The 26,432-nt window shown below is 39.9% G+C and overlaps 1 protein-coding gene across 1 annotated transcript in view; it reads right to left on the bottom strand.

Moving 5' to 3' along the window:
* The window catches only part of LOC150077254 (dyslexia-associated protein KIAA0319), a 281,532-nt gene that overhangs the window by 40,788 nt on the left and 214,312 nt on the right, over nt 1-26,432 (bottom strand). Inside the window, exon 20 of the mRNA XM_090386205.1 lies at nt 5,134-5,270. Coding sequence (XP_090242331.1) covers nt 5,134-5,270 — 137 coding nt within the window. The remainder of the gene's footprint in view (nt 1-5,133; nt 5,271-26,432) is intronic.

The raw sequence follows: 26,432 nt of genomic DNA, 5'->3' as shown, positions 1-26,432 counted from the left end.
GCGTGCCACCTCGTTTTGTAATTGTGCTTTATTCCCTAAAAATTAGTAAAATACTTAAAAGGTGTGAAAAGGAAGCGTCCTGGCTAAGACACTGCAGATTCAGAGAGGAAAAAAAAAAAAAAAGCAATATCGATAAACAGAGGCGGACTGCGTCAAAAATTCTTACCCGGGAAAATTTATAGTGGCCTCATACTGCGGTTTATGGCCAAAATCACACCCGCCTCCGGCCCACCGTGGTTTCCCCCGTAAGGCTTATGGCCAGTCCTCTTCTGTCGATAGAGAAAAAATACCAAATTGTGAAACGCTTTGAGCGAAATTAAAGACCATGTGATATTGCACGTGCTACAGACCTAAATGAGGCAACGCCGAGAATTACAAAGAATGCAGCGAAAATAAAAACAACTTTCATAGCGGGAACAACTCAAAGTGTAATTAAAATCCATTAGATTAAGACACAAGAATTGGAAGAGATGGAACGGCTGTCATCTGTTTGGATAGAAAATCAAACAAAAAGCAAGTTTGCTTATGATAGAAGCAAAAGTATTAGCAATATTTTATTACGACTTACGTATTATAATTTATACTTACGTATTATAAAATATGTAAGTATTTTATTACGACTATTTTATTTAATATAATAAATTTTTTACGAATAAAATATGTATTTTATTCGTAAAAAATACTTTTTTAGTATTAAGAAATACTTTATTATAATATAATATTATTTTTATTACGTATTTTAATCGTTATAAAATACTTACGTATTTTATAACGATTAAAATTACCCGATTATTTATTGTGTTTGGTTCCAAATGTGTGTTCAATCTTGGGTGGTCGGCACCTAACCCTACTTTTCCCATAGGGCCTGTTGTTTATATTGCACGATTTTGCATTGCATGAGGGTTTCTAGGAACGCAACTATCGTGCTATACGAGGACAGACTGTATTAGCATAATGAAGTATTTAAGAAATAAAAAATGGTACAAAATTATTTAATATCAGTTATACATTGGGCATCATGTGGAGGAATGTGCATTTTTGCTGCCTCTAATATTTATTTATTTTTAAGCTTTATATTTATTTTCTTAATTTTGTATTATTTTCTTAATTTTCGTATTATATTTTGTACCATTTTTTATTTCTTAAATACTTATGCTAATATATATATATATATATATATACAGTCGAACTAGGTTATAACGAGCACAGAAATATCGAGATCACACTGTAACGAGCAAAAAGCCATACTGATTTTAATTTACGCATATTCCCATACAATCGCTCACTGTTATAACAAGTGTACTACACAGATATACAGAACAAATTTTTTTGGTAACTATGCAAACATTCTTAATTGCTCGGGCATTGGAAAAACCGAATTCTCGGAATAGACAAAATTTAAAAGGGAGACTTAACTTTATGACCACCTGCATCAGATTAGCAGCCGGTTTATGACCTTGTCCTCTGGGGATGGAGGCTATACAATACTGCATGGCATTCTGCTTGTTGCATTACCCTATTTACAGATTGTCTTGTATTCACTGAACCATAAATTTATTTTGGGACTTCTAAGAATTTTGGAAATGGGACTTCTAACAACTTTGTATGCATTTTGGGACTTCTAGGAATGTTATATGCAATTTGGGACTTCTAGGAACGTTGTATGTATTTTAGGACTTCTTAGAACTTTGTATGCAGATCACTTTATCACTTTAAAGTAAAATCAGTTAGAAACGAACCCTTCCTTCGGAAACATGTCTACTAACAAAAGAAAGTCTCTCTCGATTTGCAAAAAAGTCGAAATTATTCGTGAGTTATTCGTGCTGCTGCTGTGCTACTGTGAACCTGGTGCAAAAAATGTTGAAGTGCGTAAAAAGTTTTCTTTGTCCTCTCAAGTGTATCGACATTGTGGAAGAATAAAGATGTTTACATATCGTCATCGGAAAAGAACATAACCGGGAAAAAAAATTTAGAAAGTGCAAGGTTACAAACATTGAGGAAGCATTGCTTCAATGGTTCACCACACAAAGTGCTAGATTTTAAATAGACAGTCTGATCTTGAAGGCTCAAGAGGAAAAATTTTCTAAACAAATTGGATGCGACGATTTTGTGTGTAACAACGGTTGGCTGGATCCATTTAAAAACCTACATATCATTGTTTATTGCAAAAATTAGTGGAGAATCTCAATCTAAAGATCTAATAATGGCAAATGAATGGATTGACCATGTTTGGACAGAAATCAGGAAAGATTTCAATGATGATGACATCTACAGTAGTTGTGCTACTGCAACAGGATCTATAAAACTTGAGCAGAGGGGCTGAAAAGTGGCAACTGAAGTTTAACATTGACAAATGCAAAGTACTGCATATGGGTAAAAGTAACCCCAGAGGAATGTACCAACTGTGTGGTACTACACTTAGGGTGCGTAGAAGATGAAAAAGACCTGGGAGCAATTGTGCAGTCAGATATGAAGTTTTCTGACCAATGCAGACAGGCTACCAAAGCAGGTCATGGGGTATTGTCAATGATATACAGGAATTTTGCTAACAGTACACTGTATAGGTCTGACATTAGCCCACTATGTCAGACCTATACAGCATGTACTGTTAATGTAACAATCTGCATGGATGATTCCTTTGCCAAAAATATATCAAAATCATTCTGAACAGCTTTTTGGTTTGATGCTTACATAATGAGATATTTTCAATCTTTAATTAAATATTGAAGATGTCACATCCCAGGTGAGCAATTTGTATTCATAGTGTAAAGGGCATCTAGAATAATGAAAAATGAAGACCAGAATGGTCAAAGAAATGAACTTACGAACAGAGTAAAAGTAAGAATTAATTTCATTGTACTTTACACAACAATTGTTCACTGTACATCTAAAGTAGGAAATCTGTGTAGGTGGCCAGCAGCTGAAAGGGAGGATTTGCTCCTACAATATATGTTCAAAATGCTCTCAGTGTATGTCATAGCAAGCAATAAGGCAGTAACCCAGATTGCACGTACACAATGTACATGCTTCTAGGACTTGCTTTTTAACATACTTTCAGAACTTTTTCTTCCATGTCAAGAGCATTTTGAGCATTATCTATCTCCTATCTGCACCAACCACGTGCACAATGCCTCAACTGCCTCTTAAGTGCTCATCGAGTCACCTGATGACACTGGCATAAAAATGCCATCAGTCTGGATATTGTTGTGTATATGAGTGAATGGCACTGAGAGCACTTCCTTCACACTACCAACACAAAGTACAAGCCGAGCTATGTATTTAACTTCATTTTTTCACATATGTTTTCTTTGCAGGCTGGAATGGTGTCCTTTAAAATTTTCAACAGCTGATATAACACCTGCCAAAAACACAGTTTGCATATTACAACACACATAGGAATTAGCATTAGCAGAGGCATACGATGCAAGAAAGCAAGCTTATGCAGCAAAAAAAAAAAAAAACACCTTCTTCACCCCTCCATTCGTTCCAAATGCCTGTCCAGCTCAGCCTTAAATTTATTTAAGCTAACAACTTCCACAACAAAAGATGGAAGCCTGTTCCACCAATCAACCACCCAGTGGCTAAAGGCAAATTTCCGCATATCTATTCTACAACTGTCTTTCCTCAATTTGAATCTATGCCCCATCAGGTTCTTAATCTGAGCAAGACAAAGAATCCCACCAGCATTCAGCTTGCTCAACCCATTCAAGGCCTTATATACCTCAATCAGATCACCTCGCAGGTGCCTACTCTCCAGGTACTGCAGTTTGCAGAACTTAAGCCTTTCTTGGTAAGAGCACCCCTTTGTTCCCCAACCAATATTGTTGCCCTTCTTTGTACTCGTTCTAGCAACTCTACATCCTTCCTAAAATGAGGCCTGTACACAGTACTCTAGGTGTAGCCTGACCATTGCCTTGTACAACAGTATAATCACCTCCCTGTCTCTGCTAGCAAAATTCCTATATATCATTGACAAGACTCCATGACATGCCCTGGCAGCCCATCTGCACTGCTCAGCGAACTTCATATTTGACTGCACAATTACCCTCAGGTCTTTTCCACTTTCCACTTCCCTGAGTGTAGTACCACACAATTGGTACGTTTCTCTTGGGTTATTGCTACCTATATGCAGTACTTTGCATCTATCAATGCACTTTGCATTTGCCACTTCTCAGCCCATTTTCTCAACTTATCTAGATCCAGTTGGAGTACAGCATACTGTCTTTACTGTCACAATCCTACCAACCTTTGTATTATCTGCAAACTTGGATATTAATCCTGATATACCTTCATCAATATCATTGATGAATAAACAAAACAACAATGGACCCAGCACTGAACCCCGGAGAACTCCACTAATAACATTTGTCCATGAAGAGCATTGTACATTGATTACCACTCTCTGTCGTCTCCCACTCAACCATCCCTTTATCCATTGTAGCAACTTACCCTTAATGCCATACCTCTCCAATTTGTACAGCAGTCTTCCACATGCAACAGTATCAAAAGCTTTCCTGAAATCCAAGTATATGATATAAAAATTATTTTTGACATTCAGTTCCTTTGTGACTACATCATAGTATCCAATCAAATTGGTCAGACAAGACTTCCCTTTAACAAACCCATGCTGTGTCTTAACTATTACTGCAGTCTTGTCTAGATGATCCTGCAATGCTTCTTTAACCAGTGACTCCATTATTTTCCCTGGAACACAAGTTAAACTAACAGGTCTATAGTGTCACCTTTTGAACCCCCTTTGTGAACTGGTGATACATTTGCACACCTCCAGTCCATGGGGACCTTCCCTGAGTCCAAGGAAGCTCTCATAATTATGGCTAAAATGGACATGTTCAAAAGCATATGTAAATGTGCTTTTGAACTACTTTTTTAATGCAAATCACTCAGCAGATGTCATATCATATGGCATTAATAGTACGTACACCTTATATAAATATATAAGATTTAAAGGAATATTCTAGAACATTAACTTGAATTTGACAAAATCATGCCATTTAAAAGTTTGTTACTTGTGGTTTTTAATGGCTTCCTTTTAACTAGTAAATCTGTGTCTATGTTATTATGTCATTTAGAAACTATATTGAGATAAATACAAATTATATTGTTATACTTTACCTATGGTATCTAATGAAAGAACTTCCAAATCTAAGAGACTACTATCAGTACGAAGTTTCCTTTTTAATTTTGCAACTACTTCTACACCAGGAACAAGTGATGAAGAGCCTTTTTGTACCACAAATTCTATATACACTCTGAGGAGGAAAAATTGTTCAGAAGTTACACCTCCTATAGCTGTAGGCAAATACTAATATGACAAAACAACATTTAAAAAAATTGCAAAGCACTAAGGAATCAAATTTTTTATACTGTAAAACATTTGTAATGAATTTAAATTTATTTTCATAAAATATTGTTAGCCAACTATAAGGATAGTAAAATTTCCATTTATTACTGCAAAGGGATGAAAATTAATTTAGTTTTTTCATTCCTTTTGCTGCAATACTTTACAAACAATATAAAGTAATTTTACAATACAAGCAACTTAAAGAGATAAAAAAAACAAAAACCTATTAACCAAAATCGACAATTAACTTGAATATACTTACATTTTAACCATCATCATACTGTAGATATACAATATGGCTTGAAAAGGCATTTTAAAAACTGAAAATGACTTGAAGCTCAGGAAATATAAAAAGAAGTATTTTTGATACTACTTAAACTAAAATCCTGTACACATCTAGCAGTTAATCCAAGCACTTTTGGAACCTAACCAAAATTAAAATCTCATAATTTTACTGTATTTTAAAATGAAAAGGCACTGCAGCAATTGTAAAATTCACAATAATTTATACTTCATGATCTTCAAAACCAAATTATTCACTGATTTTAGTGAACATCTTTGGTGCAGCCCATCACATCTCAATACATGTGAATCGAATTCAAATTTCTTCATCAACTTCAACTACTTTATGAATTAAGTTGGGTTGAGTTGAGTATTTAGTTTGCTTTATAGTCAATGTTATCTTCACCCAGCACCACATAAATGCTGCAATGCTATTATTTCGGAATACGACTGTCTGAAACTTTAAACAGTTCTTCAGTGATGCCACTGTTCATCCAATATGACCATCAATATTTCTGATAAAACAGAAATACAAAATTCCTTTGCACAGTTGCTAGTGCCCATACTTTTTTTGGCTATCCTGCTATCCAACTCTAATGTGTAAATACCAGTGTATCTAAAAGTAATGTTCTCAATAAACAAATCTTTTAAGAAGGAAAGTTATTTGTGATACTTACTGTAAGTCACTTCTTTATGTAAGCATTAACACCATTGCACAAATATGTGTAATAAAAATACTGTCTGCATCCTTTTCCTGAAATAAAACCAATGATTGGTAGGATTCTTATACAATACTTCTGCAATAAACCAGTTAAACATTAAATTAAGTTAATTAACACACGACTGCACCACTATATTGCGAGAAAAAGATATAACAGTATGATAATTTGGTTCCCCATAACATACACAAAAATCAGTTTAACTATATCAATGACTGCATGGGTTTTCCAAAGTCTACACAGGTTTGAAGCTCTAAGCAATATCATGAGACTATAACTGTATGAAATAAATAAGACACCAAACCATTAAACATTTAGCGTACTTTTAGCTGTTGCAACAAAAATTTAAAAAGCTTTAAGATCATTCACTCTGAAAACATAACAGATAAAACACCCAAACAGTACTTGCATTTAAACTAATTCCTCACAGCAGCCACCAACTAAAACAAAATTTACAGCTAATGTTGTTTTTATTACAGTGCAAACAGCATACAGCTTTGTCAGTTGAAATAATAAACACAACTTTAGCAGTTTCATTAAGTAAGCTCCATATCTTTTTTTTTTTTAAAGTCAATCCAAGTCGAATTTGATCCGGCACTGGCAACAAGTTGAGAGTAATAACAAGAAATTTAAGGTGATTATTACAAAAATTAGATGAATTCAAAATGAGATTCATATCTTATGTTTTCATGTTCATAATATTTTGTTCAGATAACTTCATTTTGCTATCTTTGAATCCTTTTAGTAGTTCGGATTTGAGAGTTTCTTGATGCACATAAAAATACTTTCTTGAATCATATGCCACTACTATTACTAATAATAATAAAACAGCAGTGTTCCAAATTAGCATTAGCATTAGTAGAGGCATTTGATGCAACAAAGCAAGCTTATGCAGCATCAGCCAAAAAAAAAAACCACTTCCACTTCACCCCTCTGTTCGTTCAAAATACCTGTCCAGCTGAGCCTTAAACTTATTTAGGCTATCAACTTCCACGGCAAGGGATGGAAGTCTGTTCCACCAACCAACCACTCGCTGGCTAAAGGCAAATTTCCGCACGTCTATCCTACATCTGTCTTTCCTCAATTTGAATTTATGCCCTCTCAGGTGATTATTCTGAGTGAGAGGAAGAATCCCATCAGCATTGAGCATGCTCAAACCATTCAATGCTTTATACACCTCAATCAGATCACCTTGCAGGTGCCTAGTCTCCAGACACTGTAATTTGCAAAACTTAAGCCTTTCTTCGTAAGAGCACCAATTTGTTCCATTCACTAATCTTGTTGCCCTTCTCTGTACTCATTCCAGCAGCTCTACATCCTTCTTGAAATGAGGCCTCCAGACCTGTATACAGTACTCTAGGTGTGGCCTGACCATTGCCTTATACAAGGGAATAATTACCTCCTTATCCCTGCTAGAAAAATTCCTATATATCATTGACAATACACCATGAGCTACTCTTGCAGCCCGTCTGCACTGCTCAGAGAACTTCATATCTGCCTGCACAACCACCCCCAGGTCCCTTTCATTCTCTACCACTGTCAGTGGTAGAGAATGAAACACAGAGTTGATATGTAGTACCACAGAGTTGATATGTTGCTCTGGGGTTGCTGTTTCCCATGTGTACTACTTTACATTTGTCAATGTTAAACTTTATTTGCCACCTCTCAGCCCATCTGCTCAACCTTTCCAGATCCTGTTGCAGCAGCATAGTGTCAGTAGTGTCCTTGACAACCCTGCCTACCTTTGTATCGTCTGCAAACTTCGACATTAAGCTTGATATACCCTCATCAATATCATTTATGAATACAGAAAACAATAATGGATCCAACACTGAGCCCTGAGGGACTCCACTAATAACATTAGTCCACGACGAGCAGTGTCCATTGATTACCTCTCTCTGTCTTCTCCCCCTCAGCCACTCCTTTATCCACAGCAGCAATTTTCCCCCAATGTCACACTGCTCCAATTTGTGCAGCAGTCTTCCACGTGCAACAGTATCAAAAGCCTTTCTAAGATCCAAGTATATAATATAAAAGTTATTCCCTGCATCCAGTTCCTTTGTGACTGCATCATAGTATCCAATCAAATTGGTCAGGCAAGACTTCCCCTTAACAAACCCATGCTGTGTCCGAGCTATAACTGAAGTCTTGTCTAAATGATCCTGCAGTGCTTCTTTAACTAGTGCCTCCATTAATTTTCCTGGAACAGAAGTTAAACTGACAGGTCTATAATTGCTTGTGTCAGCCTTTGATAATCCTTTGTGAATTGGGGTCACATTTGCACATCTCCAGTCTGCGGGTACCTCCCTTGAGTCCAAGGAAGCTCTCATAATTATGGCTAAGAGTTTGCTTACTTCCTCTGCTGCCTCCTTTAATATAACTGGATAGATCCCATCCACCCCAGGTGCCTTTCTTGTGTTTATCTTCAACAGTTTCTCCTCCACTTTACTCTCAGTTATTACAAGATTCTCTAGCTTACTGCTAGAGTTGAATACACCCCTGGCTTTCCCCTCACTAAATAACTCCTCATGTGTGAATGTCGATGCAAAATATTCATTTAGTTTGTTAGCTACCTGAGCAGGATCATCAACAGTTGACCCATCGATATCAAGTGGACCAATCTGATTCATCCCCTTCCTTCTAGAGTTTACATAAGTAAAGAACTCTTTGCTGTTTTTCTTTGCATCCCTTGCCAAAGATTTCTCGTACTCTTCCTTCGCCTGCCTAACCTCCTTTGTAACTTGGTTACAGATCAACTTGTATCTATCATAGGCTTCTGTGTTGTGTTGTGTGTTAATTTGTATGTATCCCATGCATGTTTCTTCTCTGCCATATGCCTCATCAGTTCATCTGACATCCATTTAGGCCTAAACCTTGAACAATATTTCTTAGTTGGTATGTAAAGCCTAGTAGCTTCCAAGATAAGTTCTTTGAATGCTTCCCATTTTGCATTTGCTGTTGGTAACATCATCAGTTGGTCCCACTGTATAGAATTTAAATACTGTCTCAGTCCATCGTAGTCACCTTTGCGATAGCAATAACCCTTCCCTTTACCCCTAATGGTAGTTACTTCTTTGAGTAAATCCCACTTCAGCACATTGTGATCACTGCCACCTAGTGGTTCATTTATCTGCAGATTCTTAATGCATGAAGAGTCACTAATGTTCCTCCCTCTAGTTGCCTCCTGAACATGCTGATGTAGAAAACAATCATCCAATAAATCCACAAAAGCCTTGCTAGTGTGTGAGTGACCAGCCCCCAAACTCCAGTCAATATCTGGGAAATTAAAATCTCCCATTATAAGACACTCTGATTTACTGGCCCACTCTATTTCCCTGTACAGTTTCTTATTATACTCATCAGAGTCATTAGGCCTATAGCACACTCCTACTCTCAATTTTGATCTCCCAATGCTTATGTCACACCAAACTGACTCAACACTGCACTGTCCAGCGATGTCCACTGGCTTCACTTCCTTGGATTTTATGTATTTCTTAACTAATAGCATAACCCCTCCTCCCTGCCTATCCAGTCTATCCTTTCTGTAGACGTTGTACTCCCCAAATTCCAGTTCTGCATTCCTTATATCTGTGTGACACCAAGTCTCTGATATCCCAACAATATCTGCCTTTGATGTTTTGAGCAATACCTCAAATTCATCAAATTTATTTACTAAACTCCTAGCATTGGTGTACACGCAAGTATACATGCACCTATTTCTATTCTTAACTACCCTAACACAACCCATGTGTTTACTTGTACCGCAATGACTCCCAGCAGTCTCTGAAATATCCTGAATCTTGTTTTTCAGGCTTCTGCTCATTCCAATAGAAGCAGTGCAAAAATCTCTTTCACCTCTGCCAGTGGCTACTGTTAATCTATTCTTCTTTGTATCCCCCCCAAGCTAGCAGTTTTCCGACCCCTCGATAGCATCGGCAAATATTCTTGCACCCTTTCTATTTAAGTGTATCCCATCCCTGTAGAAGCAATCTCTCCTGTTAACAAGTACAGTCCAGGCTGAAAAAAAATTCTACCCCTTGAGCCTTGCACAATCTTTTCAGGGCCGAATTGATCGACAAGGCTCTCATCATATACTCCCTCCTATCGTGTCTGGGCAGAATTGCAGACACTTTCAAATTCAACCCTATTTCACGGCTCTTTTTCAACAGTGACCTGTACTTGTTAAGCAATTCTGCCGGTCTCCTACTCTTGATATCATTAGTGCCAACGTGTACAACTATATCACTTTTTGTGCCCTTAAAAGATGATATCTGCTCTACAACGTCATCAACCTTTGCCCCTGGTAGACATACCCTGGTCCTGTTCCACCTATCCTTTTTACAAAGCATGTTCCCTGTTTCCCTGACAATAGAGTCACCAACAACTACTAGTTCCTTTGGGACCAGCGCATTCTGCCTTGGGGGTTGCCGCTGTGTTGCGCGACGACCGAGTGCAAGCTCTGGCATTGATGTGGGCAGCTGAGAGCTTGACGGGTCCCTCAATTTAATTCCTTCGAGGGCATCCACCCTGTCCTTCAAGCTCTCATATAGGCCCATAAGAACACTGAGTTGTTGCCTGATTTCAATACACTCCTTGCATCGCGCGCACACACAAAGACATCCCCATGGCAATATCATGTCCCGTACCTGAATGCTCCACAAACATCATGCAAGCTGTGCATTTTAGAAGGCTGTGATTCAGAAGGCAACTGCCCCCCTCAGTTCTCCTCTGAGCCACAGCACTTCCATTAGCTTGAGCCTTTTGTTTTGCCGCTCTGGTCTGAGTCATGATTACTTTTAATTTAAATAAAATTTCAATTTCAGTTTATAACCCTAACTTATCTCCCAACACAGTTATAATGGTATATATATTTTTTAGTGTCAAGTATTAACTATCTCCGAGTTCCCTTTATATAACTTCCGTATCAGTTTGTATTAATTAATTATGTTACGTTTGTAATCTAAGTCGGTATATGTATTTAGTTAAAGTGAAATTTAAATGCCAACGAAGTTCAACAAGTTTAACAGATTTTACCGATCGCTAAAAATATTATAACCTATACTATACTAAACTAACGCTATCTAGGTTCGATATATACCGATCGTATGACAAAGACAAAGGCGGGAATTGACGAACGGTAATCTATGGACACTCTTAAGTATTAATTAACTTTCAAATCTCGCTGTCTTGATTCAGAATAAACTAACGATCCTTACTAGGTCTATAAGCTACTTACAAAAAATAATTTGATGTAAAAAATATTCAATAAGCGGCTAAATATGGCTAAAAAACTTCTCGTTCAGCGGAGTTGTAACTTGTAACACGTGGATTTGATACCCTTACCGATACTTTTATGCAATTACAAGGCCGAGTAAAGAATAAATACACCAGATTAATCAGAAATATCACAAAATAATGCTATACTACTAAATTTAAATGAAAAGTTTTAGAAAAACAATAATTTCAAATCAATAAATAAGAAAAATCCACTTAGCGGCTTTGAACACGTCTGGTCCCTACTAGCCTCGTCAGCAGACTCCAGTCAAAGTTACTATCTTATGATTTAGTACACAGAAATGAGGAAAAATCAAAAACTATATGGCAACTTCCATTTTCATCTTTCATAGTAAACATTATTTGCATTTAAGAAGGAAAAAGTAATTTTAACAACTACTGAAAGAAGCCAGGCATTCGTAAAATTATAATAAACTTTCATTTTAGCCACTTCTTTATTACCTTTCCATTACTGTATATTAAAACATACTACAGGTGTTCAATTGGATTGAGGTCAGGTGAATTTGGAAGCCAATCAAGATGGATGATATCTTCACTGTGTTCCTTGAACCACTTGTGTGTAGTGTGGACCCAATGACATGGCACATTATCATCTTGGAAGATCCATTTCTGTTTGGGAAAAAAAATGCAACATGGCAGGGTCCACATGGGCTCTTAAGAACTGCCGGTAGACCTCACCAATGAAACACTGGTCCACCAAGGGTTCTAGATCTTGCCAGCAAAAACATGCCCCATACTGAGCAACCACCACCACCTGGATAGTGGGCACCATGCACAAATGCAAAGTGTTTAGTTGTCTGACAGCATTAGGGGTTGCCCCATCTCTGCATTGTGTACTCTGCGTAGGCCAGAGATTTAAAAAGTGTGTGGGGAGTGGAAGGATGTGTAGTGTTGTATACCATTGTTCTTCTGACCATTTAGCTGTTGGGACCAGCCATTACTACACTTGGCCCCGGGAAGGCAGGTCAGGTACCCAGTAGATTTTATTTTGTACTTTGGCAGGCCCTGCCACCTAGTTTTCAAAAATTTTAGTGGCAAGGGCTTATGTGAGAAAAAGGGGAGGGGGGAGTAAACACTAGAATATAAAAGACCGAGAGAGGTTTATGTAAGCGTGGTTTAAATTTGGACATTATTAATTTGATCAATTGTGTGGGATGTACACTGGCAAGTTAGTAAGAGTAGGGGGGAAGACAGAAGGCTGGGGGGAAATACAGAGGTATGGAGATGATAGAGAAGGCGACCCCAAAAAGTTAGTGAGGCAGGCCCATGACTTGCAAGGCAGAAGCAGGGGGAGGAGTAAAAGAAAACCAGGTGAGAGTGCCGGTTTGAGTGCCAATGTGGTTTGTGGCAGCGAAGTAGCTGGTGTCTCCAATGTCTGGGTTCTGAGTCTTGCGTGGGATCAGGTCCTGTCCAGGATTTGGGGTCACTTCCTTGTTTCTTCTAGTTATGGTGGCAATTTGGTGGATTGCATTTCCTGGGATGCAGTCCCATCCATGGTTGTTCTTCTTTTACATTGTTGTGCATTCAAGATCCAGATATATTGATATACTTGGGACAGAGTCCCATCCAGGGTTTGCCATCACTTCCTTGTTGTCTCATTACGTTGTAGAGCCAGTTCAGTGCATTGTCTTTCCTGGGGCATAGTCCCGTCTGTGATCATTGGTCATATGTGTTGGGCATTGTAGTGATCTAGCTGCCTGACGATTTAGAAGTCGTGCAACATGCAAGAGTTGTTGTCAATTGTTATATCAGTTGGTATGGATTTTCATTATGGCTTTGGTTGGTTATACTAACAGAGTTTTTGGGGATGTAGACAGAGGCATCCTCAAAGAAACAATGGAAATGAATCCATCAGGGGAGTGTGGTGCAGGAATTAGAGATAAAAGTACACTGGATAAAAGAACCCAGTGTAGACCAAGTGGTGGTTTATTTGGATTCTTGAGCAGAAGTTGAAGATTAGCTGTCTTCTAATCAAGTTGAAAGGATCTTTTTGCCAGACAGTGGTTAAAAAGGTTCAGCGGTAAGTATGGATTGTAGTCTGCCACTCTCCTGACAATCTCAGGCTCCAGAAGGTCAGGACTTGGGCATTTCCTGTCCTTGAGTTACAATACTGCTCGATGAAGTTCCTCCAGGGTGAAGGGCATGCAGTTTCCTGCACAGTGTAGCAATCATTGGAGGCATGCAGTTGGGCTTGTATTGGTGTGAGGTCATTGGTGGCTGGAAATTAGTACTGAGTATATTATTAATTGACTGCTTCCTTTATGGTGCCTTATAGTGTGAGAGTGGTTGTCAGAATCTCTCCCCCGGGGAGTTTATTGGTGGTAACTTTATATACCAACCCCTAAGGGTCGGCGCATTCACAGTTGATGCCACCAAGTGCTCCCAAGATGTCCTTTTCCTTTGGCGGATTAGAGCCGTATAGGTGTTCCCAGCTATTCTGTATTGTCAATCTCAAGACATCCACCTCTGGCTACAGCCAGAGGTGGATGTCTCTTTGCTCTTTGTAAAGCTTTCCTATTACCATTTACCTCTCTGTGGAGGCACTGCAGCTATGGGGACCACCAGGGAACAGCACTAGGGAGTGGAGTCTTTCATTTAAAGGTTTGGGTAAAGGCATTTGTAATAACTCTAGTAGCAGTTCTCTAGAGCACTTCTGGATCCAGCAAGTTACAGTCCCCCACCAGGAGTTGTGTGACAGGGATGTCCAGGGCTGCTATGAAGTTGTCCCAGTTAGCATTTTCTATTTTAAATCTGTTCAGTGTGAGTTTGGGATTCAATGGTTGCTGTTGGATTCTAGACATTTGGAAGGTTATGGCTCAGTGATCTGAGGTGGTCCAGGTCTCCTGGACACACCGGCCAGAGATGTAGCCAGCCATCTGTCTGCTAGCCAGGGTGATATCGATATTTGATTCACAGAGAGTGGATGAAAATGTTGGCAAATTATGTGGCCTATTTAATATGGTAGGCTGTGAATTGGAGATAAATAAACTCCTCCAATCGCTGCCCATTTCAGGTGCCACTATGGTCATCAGACCCTGCAACCAAGCAGGAGAGTGGCAGTTACCGTCTGCCCCCACAATAATCTTCTCATTGAGAGAGAGAGGGCCGCTATGTTTTCCAGATAGTTTATTGTTGGTAGAATATCCTTTCCAGGTCTGTTATATAGAGAAACCACATAAAAGGTTCCAAGGGGATCTATGACATGCAGGCACACTGCCCAGGCTGTGCATAGACTTGATATTTTGGTGATGGTGAGTTCTCAGTTTCTGACTACAATTGCCACCCAGAGAGTTTCATTATCTGTTGGATTATTTTGTATGCAAGTGGGTAACCTCGCACCTGCTTGGCATGAATATAAGGTTCTTGAAGGATGGTGATGTCAGTATTTTCCTCATTTGCACTTATTTTAAGTTGGATGAATTTGATATGTTGGGTGTTGAACTGTTTAAGGCATAGGTCCATAATCGGTTCTACCTTGTTGTGCTCGCTTTGTCTTTAGATAAACTGGACAACTATTGTCTCTTACTGAGTGATTATGAGGAAGTTTTGAGATTTTGCAGTTTGGCAGACAGGTTTGCTGGTTTTGTTGGGGCAGTCTTTATACTGATGTCCCTTCTGAGCACAGTGCCCACAGGTCGACTCAGCCTGAGTGCAGGTGTGTGCAGTGTGGCCAAACCTGCAGCACTTGAAACACTTTGGGACAGTCATGTGTTCTTTAAAACAATGGCTGCCCCATTCTATATATATATATATATATATTCTGTCTTGATTTTTTATTGTATTCAAGGCTAGGGTGATTAACTCCATAATCCAGTTGACATTATTATCTGATTTAGACTTTTTATGAAATTTTGGCTTAATAAGCTCCTCTGGGACCGAGTCAGGGTGAGACGCTTGCAGGTTACAGTAGTATAGTTCCTCAGTGATTTGCATAGATGTGGAGTCCTTGATGACATCAAATATGATTACTGAGGGGCTTTTTTTCCTTCGGTTGTTCTGCAGTAAGGCCAAGTATCGAGATGGCAGGATTTTTTATGACATCTATTTCTTTTGATGTTTCAGTTTCAATCAGTATCCCACCATTTTGGGTCTTCCCGATCAATTTAATTCTTGTAGTTTTAAAGTGCTCCAGGTTACTGATGACTGTATTCTTGACTTCCTCGCTAGACTTAATTTCTTCATTGTCAATAGGTTTTAGAATAACTAAATTTGAGCTTTTTAGCAATGTTTTTCTTTTGGTTTTTGGGCCAGAGGCCTCATTACTCGGCTTGTTAGCGTTCCTCAGTGCATCTGCGTACGAACGAGGGTGTTGTTGTATTTGGTTTCCTCGTTCCTCCATATAATCCTCTAATTTGGCTGCAGCCTTCTCACATTCGATGTGCATATTCAGCAATAAGTATTCCATCTTTGACCAGATGGTAATTATCTTTCCTCTCAGGACTGTAGTTATGTGATTACTGGAGTCAGTCATAAGGTCCTCCAGTTCCCATCAGAAAGTTTTGACCTGGTCCATGATAAGGTCATCAGAAGGCGTTGGATCCAGTGCCATAGCATTGTCATAAGGTGTATTTGGTTGCTCTTGAAGCTCTGCAGGGTAGCTGTTTCTTGCAGTCTCAATGTCTTGCTTCCTGCCACTTCCTGGGCAGTCAGTTTCACCTAATCATAGCTCCTCAACAGACGAATCCACAGGAGTGAGAGAGAGATTTGGTCATGTTGTGCTGTCTCTCTCTCCATTGTTTTTCCCAGCACTTGGGACGTTGCTGTTGCACTGTCTGCAGAAGTATTCAGCTCGAGCCGTGGCACTAATCTTTGGAATCGATCTTCCAGGACAGCACTCCCCCAAAGTTCTTTTGTAGGAGCCATTACATATCAGAAAAACTTTAATATTTTTCTTCAATTGCAAGTTTGTTTGGTTGCACGACCAGGCATAATAATTATTAAAAGAGGGAGAACTTGGCAATGAACAGATGTTTAAAATAGCACTTCCGTTGTGGCAGAAGGCTTCTACAAGGTTTTATTTTTTTTTTTTTATAAAATTACTGCAAATTCTATATAGTTTCTAAAGTTCTATATTTCTAATGTGTTCGACTGCCAGGCAATAAAAGCACTTCTTACTGTATGAGGAAGCAGTTTGCCATTCAGTTATATTTAGTATAGCACAACTTTCCCTTCTTTTAAGTGCCCCAGCAGGTAGTTGTTCTCCACTGCAGAGAGGCAACATAAAGAGAGGCAACATAAAGACCGCCTGCAGGTTGACCTGATTAAGGGGAGGTAGTGGTCTCTAGGATGCTGGTCAACATGACCTTGTACTGGATAGCATTTCGCTGGCTATTATGCAATGAAGGGCTTGGCTGAATAAAACAAGATATGAAATTCAAGTTTTTAAATTGAAAATAAAGTTGTTTACTTGATCATATATATATATATATATATATATATATATATATATATACACACACACACACACACACACACACACACATGGGTATATGCCATATACCCTCTGGAATTCAATTAATAAGCACAGTATACCCTCTGCATATGTAACATTCAGAGTATACCTTCTGCTAATTTTATGACTACTACAGCACTGGGTAGCAGTACCCTCAGAGTAACGCACCAACTGTGCGGTACTACACTTAGGGTAGTGGAGAATGAAAAAGACCTGGGAGTAATTGTGCAGTCAGATATGAAGTTTTCCGAACAGTAGACAGGCTACCAGAGCAGCTCATGGGGATTTGTTAATGATATACAGGAATTTTGTTACCAGGGATAGGGAGGTGATTATCCCTTTCTATAAGGCAGAGGTTTTCAACCGGAGTTCCGTAACAACATTCCAGGGGGTGGCACGTAATTTGGGTTTAAGTTACTTAAACTTATTTTTTTTAAAATTTATATATTTATTTCGTTATAAAAAGGTGTACGGTATCTTTTTAATTTTGTGGTGATCTATAATTGATGCTTATTACGACCTCTATATAAAGAATAAAATTATTATATATATATATTTTGTATTATGAATTGTAATTTTGTTTATAGTTATATTATTGTAATAACTATCATATAACATTTTTTTTTATATTTTACAGAGAGAGAGAGAGAGAGAGAGGGAGAGAGAGAGAGAGAGAAAAGCACATCTCTCATGTAGAGAAACTTACGTTCAGAGCAGAATAAACAATAATTTATTCTCCACTCCTCTATGCTGCTGAAGTATGGGCATCAACAGCTACTATAATTCTGCAGCGAAGGAAGCCAATCTTCGCTGCAGAATTCTAGCTCCTTAAAAAGGCAAACCGGAAAGCTTGTCTCCCACCACAAGACAGAACTACAGCCTTGGCTACTTCACTAGGGATGCCGCAACTGCATGATATCATTAAAATACAACTGATAACTACAGTTAAAATTATCACAGGTCAAATCTCAATACTGTGCAGTTGGGATTCGTGTTACTGGCGAATACCCAAGCTAGAACTTTGGTCGACCTCAATGCTCTGCTTGAAGCATCAGAGGCTTCATATTTCAGACTGCTTCCTCCCAAGCCAAGTGCTACTGGAAGTAGAGCACCTCAATGTCGACTTGTATAAGTTTTACAGCAGTAAGACCTACAGGAAAGAAATCCTAGCAGCTCACTCCAATTCCAGAAGCCAACAAGAACAAGTTCGTGCACCCTCCACACCACGACAAAATTCGTTTGACAGAGAAGGGCCATTCATGTTTTTTTTTTTTTTTTTTTTTTTTTATGTTAACTCCAAACACGAGAGGTATTAGAACCTATAGTACTTAGTACCGTGCTTGGGTTAAATGCTGTGCAGTTGGGATTCGTGTTACTGGTGAATACCCAAGCTAGAACTTTGGTCGACCTCAATGCTCTGCTCGAAGCATCAGATTTACAATTAAAATATCTAATGTACATTAGATATTTTAATTGTAAATACAAATGTACATAATGTAGCTTGTAATATAGTTAATACTGCATAATGTGGGGAATTAATAGCATGTTACACTTTTTAGTTTGTAATTTTTATGTCTTTATGCACGTAACTAATTATCTACTCTGATGTGAGCCCCTGGCATTTTGCTGTCACGGGACAATTGCAACTTCATTTACATCTATGTTCTTTGTATTAATTTAGTTGCAATAAAGATTTTCTCTTTCTCTCTCTCTCTCTCTCTCTCTCTCTCTCTCTCAGGCATAAATTTGAGTAGGGGTGCCACAAAATAAAATAAATTACTTAGGGGTGCCGTTATTAAAAAAAAGGTCAAAACCACTGGTATAAGGTAATGGTCGGGCCACACCTTGAGTGCTGCATACAGGTCTAGCAGCCTCATTTTAGGAATGATGTAGAGGACGTATAAACCAGGGTAAGAGCAGTTAAAGTGGTTCAAGATGAAAAAGACTTGGGTATTACGATTCAATCTGACAGAAAATTTTCCATGCAGTGTAAACAGGCGCTAAGAAGGAACATGATCCCTGTCGATGATTTATAGGAACTTTGCTAGTACGGAGAAGGACGTAATTATCCTTCTATACAAGACGATGGTTAGACCAAATTTGGAGTATTGTGTTCAGGCTGGAATGATACAGAGAAAGGCAATGAGATTCATGAAGGGAAAAAAGGGTTGCTGGTACCAAGAAAGGCATAAGTTCTGCAAATTGCACTGTCTGGAGACTAGGCATGGGCGCCTCCATAGCCAGGTGGGCAGGAGCAGCAGTGCATAGCACACGCTTCTTGATTAGACCGGGGTTCGAGCCCGTGACCACCAAATACGGAGAATGCGGAAAGGTCAGGGAATGACCACCGCATATCCCGGGAGCAATATGGCCTTAGTTGCTAATGCTCCTAAAAACCAAATAACAAACAAACAGACTAGGCATCTGCGAGGTGATCGGATTGAGGTGTGTAAGGTCTTGAAGGGTTTGACCAGCTGAATGCTGACGGGATTCTTCCTCTTGGTCAGATTACACACTTGAGGAGTCATAAATTCAAATTGAGGAAAGACAATTGTAGAATAGATGTGCAGAAATTTGCCTTTGGCCAGAGGGTGGATAATTGCTGGAACAAACTTCCATCTGTTGTGGAACTTGATAGCTCAAATAAATTCAAGAAAGAACTGGACAAACTTTTGGAGTGAATGGATGTGTTAAATGGGAAGTTTTTTTTTTTTTTTTGGTTGATGTTGTATAAACTTGCTCTCTTGCATAATATGCCTCCACTAATACTAACATGTGTATTCCAAATTGTTTTCCCCCCCCTCTTACATCTAGCTTCTAAGAGAGGGAAAGCAAAAAAAAAAAAAAACTAAGCAACATTACAAAATATTGAGATTTGATATTAGCATAGAAAATATGATGAAGCATCAGCTATTAAAAAAGAAAGATGATACCCATAGATGAAATCTGTGTGCTTACATCATTATGCTTGCCAATTCAAGAGCAAACAACATGGAGGGAAGGACAAAACGTCACTACAAAAATAAAAAAATAAATAATAAACAAACAAGCATATATACAGGTAGCCCTCGTTTTGTGTTGGTCCGATTTGCGCCGATCACTAACCACAACACCATTTTTATTTTTATTTTTGCAATTTTTTTTATAAATTGAAAGTTTAAAATCGTCACACAAAATTTATAGGCATCATACTGTGCTATGTATCATGCACTGTTTACATGATTTAGGACAATCTGAGCCAATCAGCAAATAGTGCATTCGTATCAGAGACGAGAAAGATTCCCGCCTCAAAGTAACGACTCGTGGATTAGCGGGTATAAAGGTCCATGCGGTGAAGCATTCAGTTGGTTGTTGTTTACGCTATTTACACGTGTTGGAAATTTATTACGCTAACATTTTTTTTATTGATTGTCCTATTAATAAATTAAATAACAATAATAATAATAGTGATAGCAATGTGCAGTTTTTTCAAATCATGTTATAAAGTTTTTAATTTAATAGAATAAAGAACACGCCATGTCTGGTAAAAGTAGTTAATTGAATCCTAGTGCAATATTCGGAGAATAGAATCTGATGAAACCCGCCCTAATGTGTGTACAGCTATGAATGCTCCATCGACCATTACTACAACCATGAAGAATGCTAATTAAATAAAACAATTGATGCAAAGTGGTAGGTAAAATTTTTGGTGCCCAGAAACCTAACCCTGTGATTTCCGATTGACTCCATTACATAAGGGGTTCCATTTGCATTGATTCCATTTGCGCCTGTTGCCCCAGGAACCTAATCACAATGTAAATCGAGGGCTACCTGTGTGTGGAAATTTATTTTTATTTTGTTACACAGAGCATTAATAAAACTACAATAAATAAATTAGCTTTCGGCTGGGTGGCAGCCTTCATCGGATTAAAATACTTGAATGGCAGTTGGAATAGAGATGCACTGCCAGGATGGTGCGTGAGGCACGTGGTTAATTGTTTGTTGATGTTTGTGGCTGTGACGTATGGTGGTGACGTGGCCAGCGTTTGTCTATGGATAGAATTACTGACTCTGTGATGGGGTTAACTTGACAACCACTGTTCCTGTTCAAAGCGGTGTCTGAGCATTTTATATTTAGCGATTCCAACCAGGTACGCCTCAGGTAATGGTGGGACCTGTCCACAACCACGACATCGCGGTGTGGGTCGATGTCGTGGTGGGTTGTCCAGACATGCTCAGCGATAGCTGAGTGTTCTACATCTGCCAGACGGATCGCCCTTTTATGTTCTGAGAGACGTTTCTCGAGTCGACGTCCAGTCTCTCCAAAGTAGCAGCTCGTGCAGTCATGGCAAGAGATGCGATAGACCAAACCACTCTGTAGAAGGGTGGGGACAGGTGTTTTTATGTTGGAAAGGAGAGAACGCAGTTTCTTGCCTGGGAGTTGGATGCACTTTATCCCATGCGATCTTAGGATTCTACCGATCTGCTGTGACAGGTTGGGGTAGTATGGGATGAATGCCCTCGTGGATGACTCGTCACTGTTGGCGTTTCTGTTGGTCGTCACGTTGTCGCGTGCTTGTAGGCCACACCTGTCAAGGACGTCGATGGGGTAGCCACACCTCGTAAGGTCTACTTTGACTCTGGTGATCTCTTTGCGTCTTTCATCTGCGGAGCTGGAGTGTATCCAGGCACGAGTTAGCAAGGTTCGGGCAGTTGAGAGGAGGTGGCCCCGTGCGTGTGCTGACTGGAAGTTGGTAAATTGGCCAGCACACATAGGCTTACGATAAACTGTCGTCTTCAAGCATGTGTCTTCACGCCGGACAAGTGTATCTAGGTATGGTATAGAGTTGTTCGACTCCAGCTCAATCGTGAATTTTATGAAGGGCGATAGTGAGTTGAGGTGGGTTAGGAGTCGTGGAACCTGAGTCTCTAGGGATGACTACGAACACATCGTCTACATAGCGACACCAAAAGGCGATGTGATCTGGTGCGTGTGTAAACGCACGTCCCTCTAACTCCTCCATCGCGATGTTTGCTGTGACCGAGCTGACAGGGGAACCCATGGCTGTGCCATGTATTTGCTGGTAGATCGAGTCATTAAACATGATTGCACCTCCTGTTAAGCACAGTCTGAGGGCGGCGGAAATGTCATCAGGCGTCAGTCTAGTTCTGCCGCTAAGGGTTCCATCATTATCCAAGAGTTGTTTTGCACAAGAGATGGCAAGTTCCACTGGGATGGAGGTAAAGAGTGATACGACATCGAACGATGCCATGACTTGATCTTGCGAGATGGATATAGTGCGGATATGAACTCAACACTGTTGGAGACGGTGTAGGTGGTCTTGCCAACTAGAGGAGAAAGAAGTCTCGAGACAAATTTAGACAGCTCGTAAGTCGGTGATCCACAGCAGGATACAATAGGTCTTAGTGGTGTGCCTTCTTTGTGCACCTTCGGCAGGCCGTAAAACCGTGGGATCTGACACCCGGAGGCACGGAGGTGATTACGGGTTGACTGTGTGATTTTCTCTTGCTTCAGCCAAGTGTTGATGAGGATATTCACCTCTGACTCCCATCGTTCCAAAGCCCTGTTGGGGTTGATGGTTAAGGGTTTGTAGACGGTAGTGTCTCGTAAGAGCAGTAAGGCTTTCGCCATGTAATCAGTGTGGTTCATTACAACCGTACGACGGCCTTTGTCCGCCGGTAGAATGACGATGGATGAATCCCGTTTCAGTGCCTTGAGGGTAGAAATCTGTATACAGCTGAGGTTTGAAGAGACGGGGCGGGCATGGTGTAGAACTGCTGCAGTCTTTAAGCGGATTGCGTTGGCTACATCTTCTGGGAGGCGTGATAAGCTTGCGTGATAATGATGGAACCCTTAGCGGCAGAACTAGACTGACGCCTGATGACATTTCGCCGCCCTCAGACTGTGCTTAACAGGGGGTGCAATCATGTTTAATGACTCGATCTACCAGCAGATACATGGCACAGCCATGGGTTCCCCTGTCAGCTCGGTCACAGCAAACATCGTGATGGAGGAGTTAGAGGGACGTGCGTTTACACACGCACCAGATCACATCGCCTTTTGGTGTCGCTATGTAGACGATGTGTTCGTAGTCATCCCTAGAGACTCAGGTCAGCGACTCCTAACCCACCTCAACTCACTATCGCCCTTCATAAAATTCACGATTGAGCTGGAGTCGAACAACTCTATACCATACCTAGATACACTTGTCCGGCGCGAAGACACATGCTTGAAGACGACAGTTTATCGTAAGCCTATGTGTGCTGGCCAATTTACCAACTTCCAGTCAGCACACGCACGGGGCCACCTCCTCTCAACTGCCCGAACCTTGCTAACTCGCGCCTGGACACACTCCAGCTCCGCAGATGAAAGACGCAAAGAGATCACCAGAGTCAAAGTAGACCTTACGAGGTGTGGCTACCCCATCGACGTCCTTGACAGGTGTGATCTACAAGCACGCGACAACGTGACGACCAACAGCAACGCCAACAGTGACAAGTCATCCACGAGGGCATTCATCCCATACTACCCCAAACTGTCACAGCAGATCGGTAGAATCCTAAGATCGCATGGGATAAAGTGCATCCAACTCCCAGGCAAGAAACTGCGTTCTCTCCTTTCCAACATAAAAACACCTGTCCCCACCCTTCTACAGAGTGGTTTGGTCTATCGCATCTCTTGCCGTGACTGCACGAGCTGCTACTTTGGAGAGACTGGACGTCGACTCGAGAAACGTCTCTCAGAACATAAAAGGGCGATCTGTCTGGCAGATGTAGAACACTCAGCTATCGCCGAGCATGTCTGGACAACCCACCACAACATCGACCCACACCGCGATGTCGTGGTTGTGGACAGGTCCCACCATTACCTGAGGCGTACCTGGTTGGAATCGCTAAATATAAAATGCTCGGACACCGCTTTGAACAGGAACAGTGGTTGTCAAGTTAACCCCATCACAGAGTCAGTAATTCTATCTATAGACAAACGCTGGCCACATCACCACCATACGTCACAGCCACAAACATCAACAAACAATTAACCACGTGCCTCACGCACCATCCTGGCAGTGCATCTCTATTCCAACTGCCATTCAAGTATTTTAATCCGATGAAGGCTGCCACCCAGCTGAAAGCTAATTTATTTATTGTAGTTTTATTAATGCTCTTTGTAACAAAATAAAAATAAATTTTCGCATTATGAATCCAGAGCACGTAGGCCTGTTTTATTATGTACCTGTGTGTGTGTATGTGTGTGTGTGTATATATATATATATATATATATATATATATATATACACACACACACACACATAATGTTGAATAGAACAACAAGGAACAGAAAAATGGTAAAAGGAGGAACTAGTCTAATACAGTCAAAAAACCTGTGCAGAGCAGGGACAACACAGTGAGAAAGAAAAAAAAAAAAACAGAGAGAGAGAGAGAGAGAGAAGATAACAACAACAAAAAAAAAGTACAATAAGAGAAAAATAATTACAAATTGACAAAAAAATGTAGTAGTAGTAGTGGCATGTGATGCAAGAAAGCAAGTGTATGAGCTTATGCAGCATCAGCCAAATAAAAAAAATTTCACACAACCATTATCTCTAAATGTTTGTCAAGTTCCTCCTTAAATTTATTTAACCTATCAACTTCCACAATGACAGATGGAAGTTTGTTCCAGCAATTAACCAACCTCTGGCTAAAGGCAAATTTCTGCACATCTATTCTACATCTGTCTTTCCTTAATTTGAATTTATGGCCCCTTAGGTTCGTAATCTGAATAAGTGGAAGAATCCCATCAGAATTCAGCGTGCTCAACCCATTCAAGGCCTCATACACCTCAATCAGATCACCGCACAGGTGCCTAGTCTCCAGCCATTGCAATTTGCAGAACTTAAGCCTCTCTTGGTAAGAGGATCCCTTCATTCCCCTCACCAATCTTGTTGCCCTTCTCTGTACACGCTCAAGCAAATCTACATCCTTCCTAAAATGAGGCCTCCAGACCTGTACGCAGTACTCAAGCTGTGGCCAGTCCATTGCCTTATACAGAGGGATAATCACCTCCTTTTCCCTGCTAGCAAAATTCCTATATATCATTGACAAAACCCCATGACCTGCCCTGGCAGCCTGTCTACATTGCTCAGAAAACTTCATATCTGACTGCACAATTACTCCAGGTCTTTTTCATTTTCTACCACCTTAAGTGTAGTACCACCCAGTTGGTACTTTTCTCTGGGGTTACTTCTACCCATATGCAGTACTTTGCAATTGTCAAGGTTAAACTTCAGTTGCCACTTCTCAGCCCATCTGCCCAAACTTTCTAGATCCTGTTGCAGTAGCACACTGCCATTACTGTCATTAACAACCCTGCCAACCTTTGTATCATCTGCAAACTTCGACCCTATGGATTTATTGGATGATTGTTTTCTGCAGCAGCATGTTCAAAAGGCAACCAGAGAGGGTAATACTCTTGATCTGGTTATCAGCAGTGATCATTCGTGTATTAAGAATTTGCAGATAAAGGAACCATTAGGTGGCAGTAATCGCAGTGTACTGATGTGGTTTATTATTTTTTTTTTTTTTAGGAGCATTAGCAACTAAGGCCATATTGCTCCGGGGATATGCGGTGGTCATTTCATGACCTTTCCGCATCCTCCGTATTTGGTGGTCACGGGCTCGAACCCCGGTCTGATCAAGAAGCGCGTGCTATGCACTGCTGCTCCTGCCCACCTGGCTATGGAGGCGCCATACTGATGTGGGATTTACTTAAAGATATAATTACCATCAGGGATAAAGGAAGGGGTTTTTGCTTCCGTAAAGGTGACTATAGTGGTCTGAGACAGTTTTTAAATTCTGTACATTGGGACCAACTGATGATGTTACCAACAGCAAATTCTAAGTGGAAAGCATTCAAGGAATTAATAGTGGAAGCTACTAAACATTTCATACCTATTAAGAAATTTGTTCAAGGTATAGGCCTAAATGGTTGTCAAATGAACTAATGAGACTCGTGGAAGAGAAGAAAAATGCATGGGATGCATATAAATTATCAGGTGACACAGAAGCCTATGATATATATAAGCTAGTCTGTAATCAAGGCATAAAGGAGGTTAGGCAGGCGAAGGCAGATTACGAGAAATCTTTGGCAAAGGATGCTAAGAAAAACAGCAAGGATTTCTTTACTTATATAAACTCTAAAAGGAAGGGGATGAATCTGATTGTTCCACTTGATATCGATGGTTCGACTGTTGATGATCCTGCTCAGATAGCAAACAAACTGAATGAGTATTTTGCATCTACATTCACACATGAATTAAGGTTT

Source organism: Mastigoproctus giganteus, chromosome 12 (assembly GCF_048544385.1).
Source record: "Mastigoproctus giganteus isolate SK-2022 chromosome 12, ASM4854438v1, whole genome shotgun sequence".
In the NCBI taxonomy this organism is placed as follows: Eukaryota; Metazoa; Arthropoda; class Arachnida; order Uropygi; family Thelyphonidae; genus Mastigoproctus; species Mastigoproctus giganteus.
Note: the sequence above shows the minus strand (reverse complement) of the source record. Positions and strands in the feature narration are given on the sequence as shown.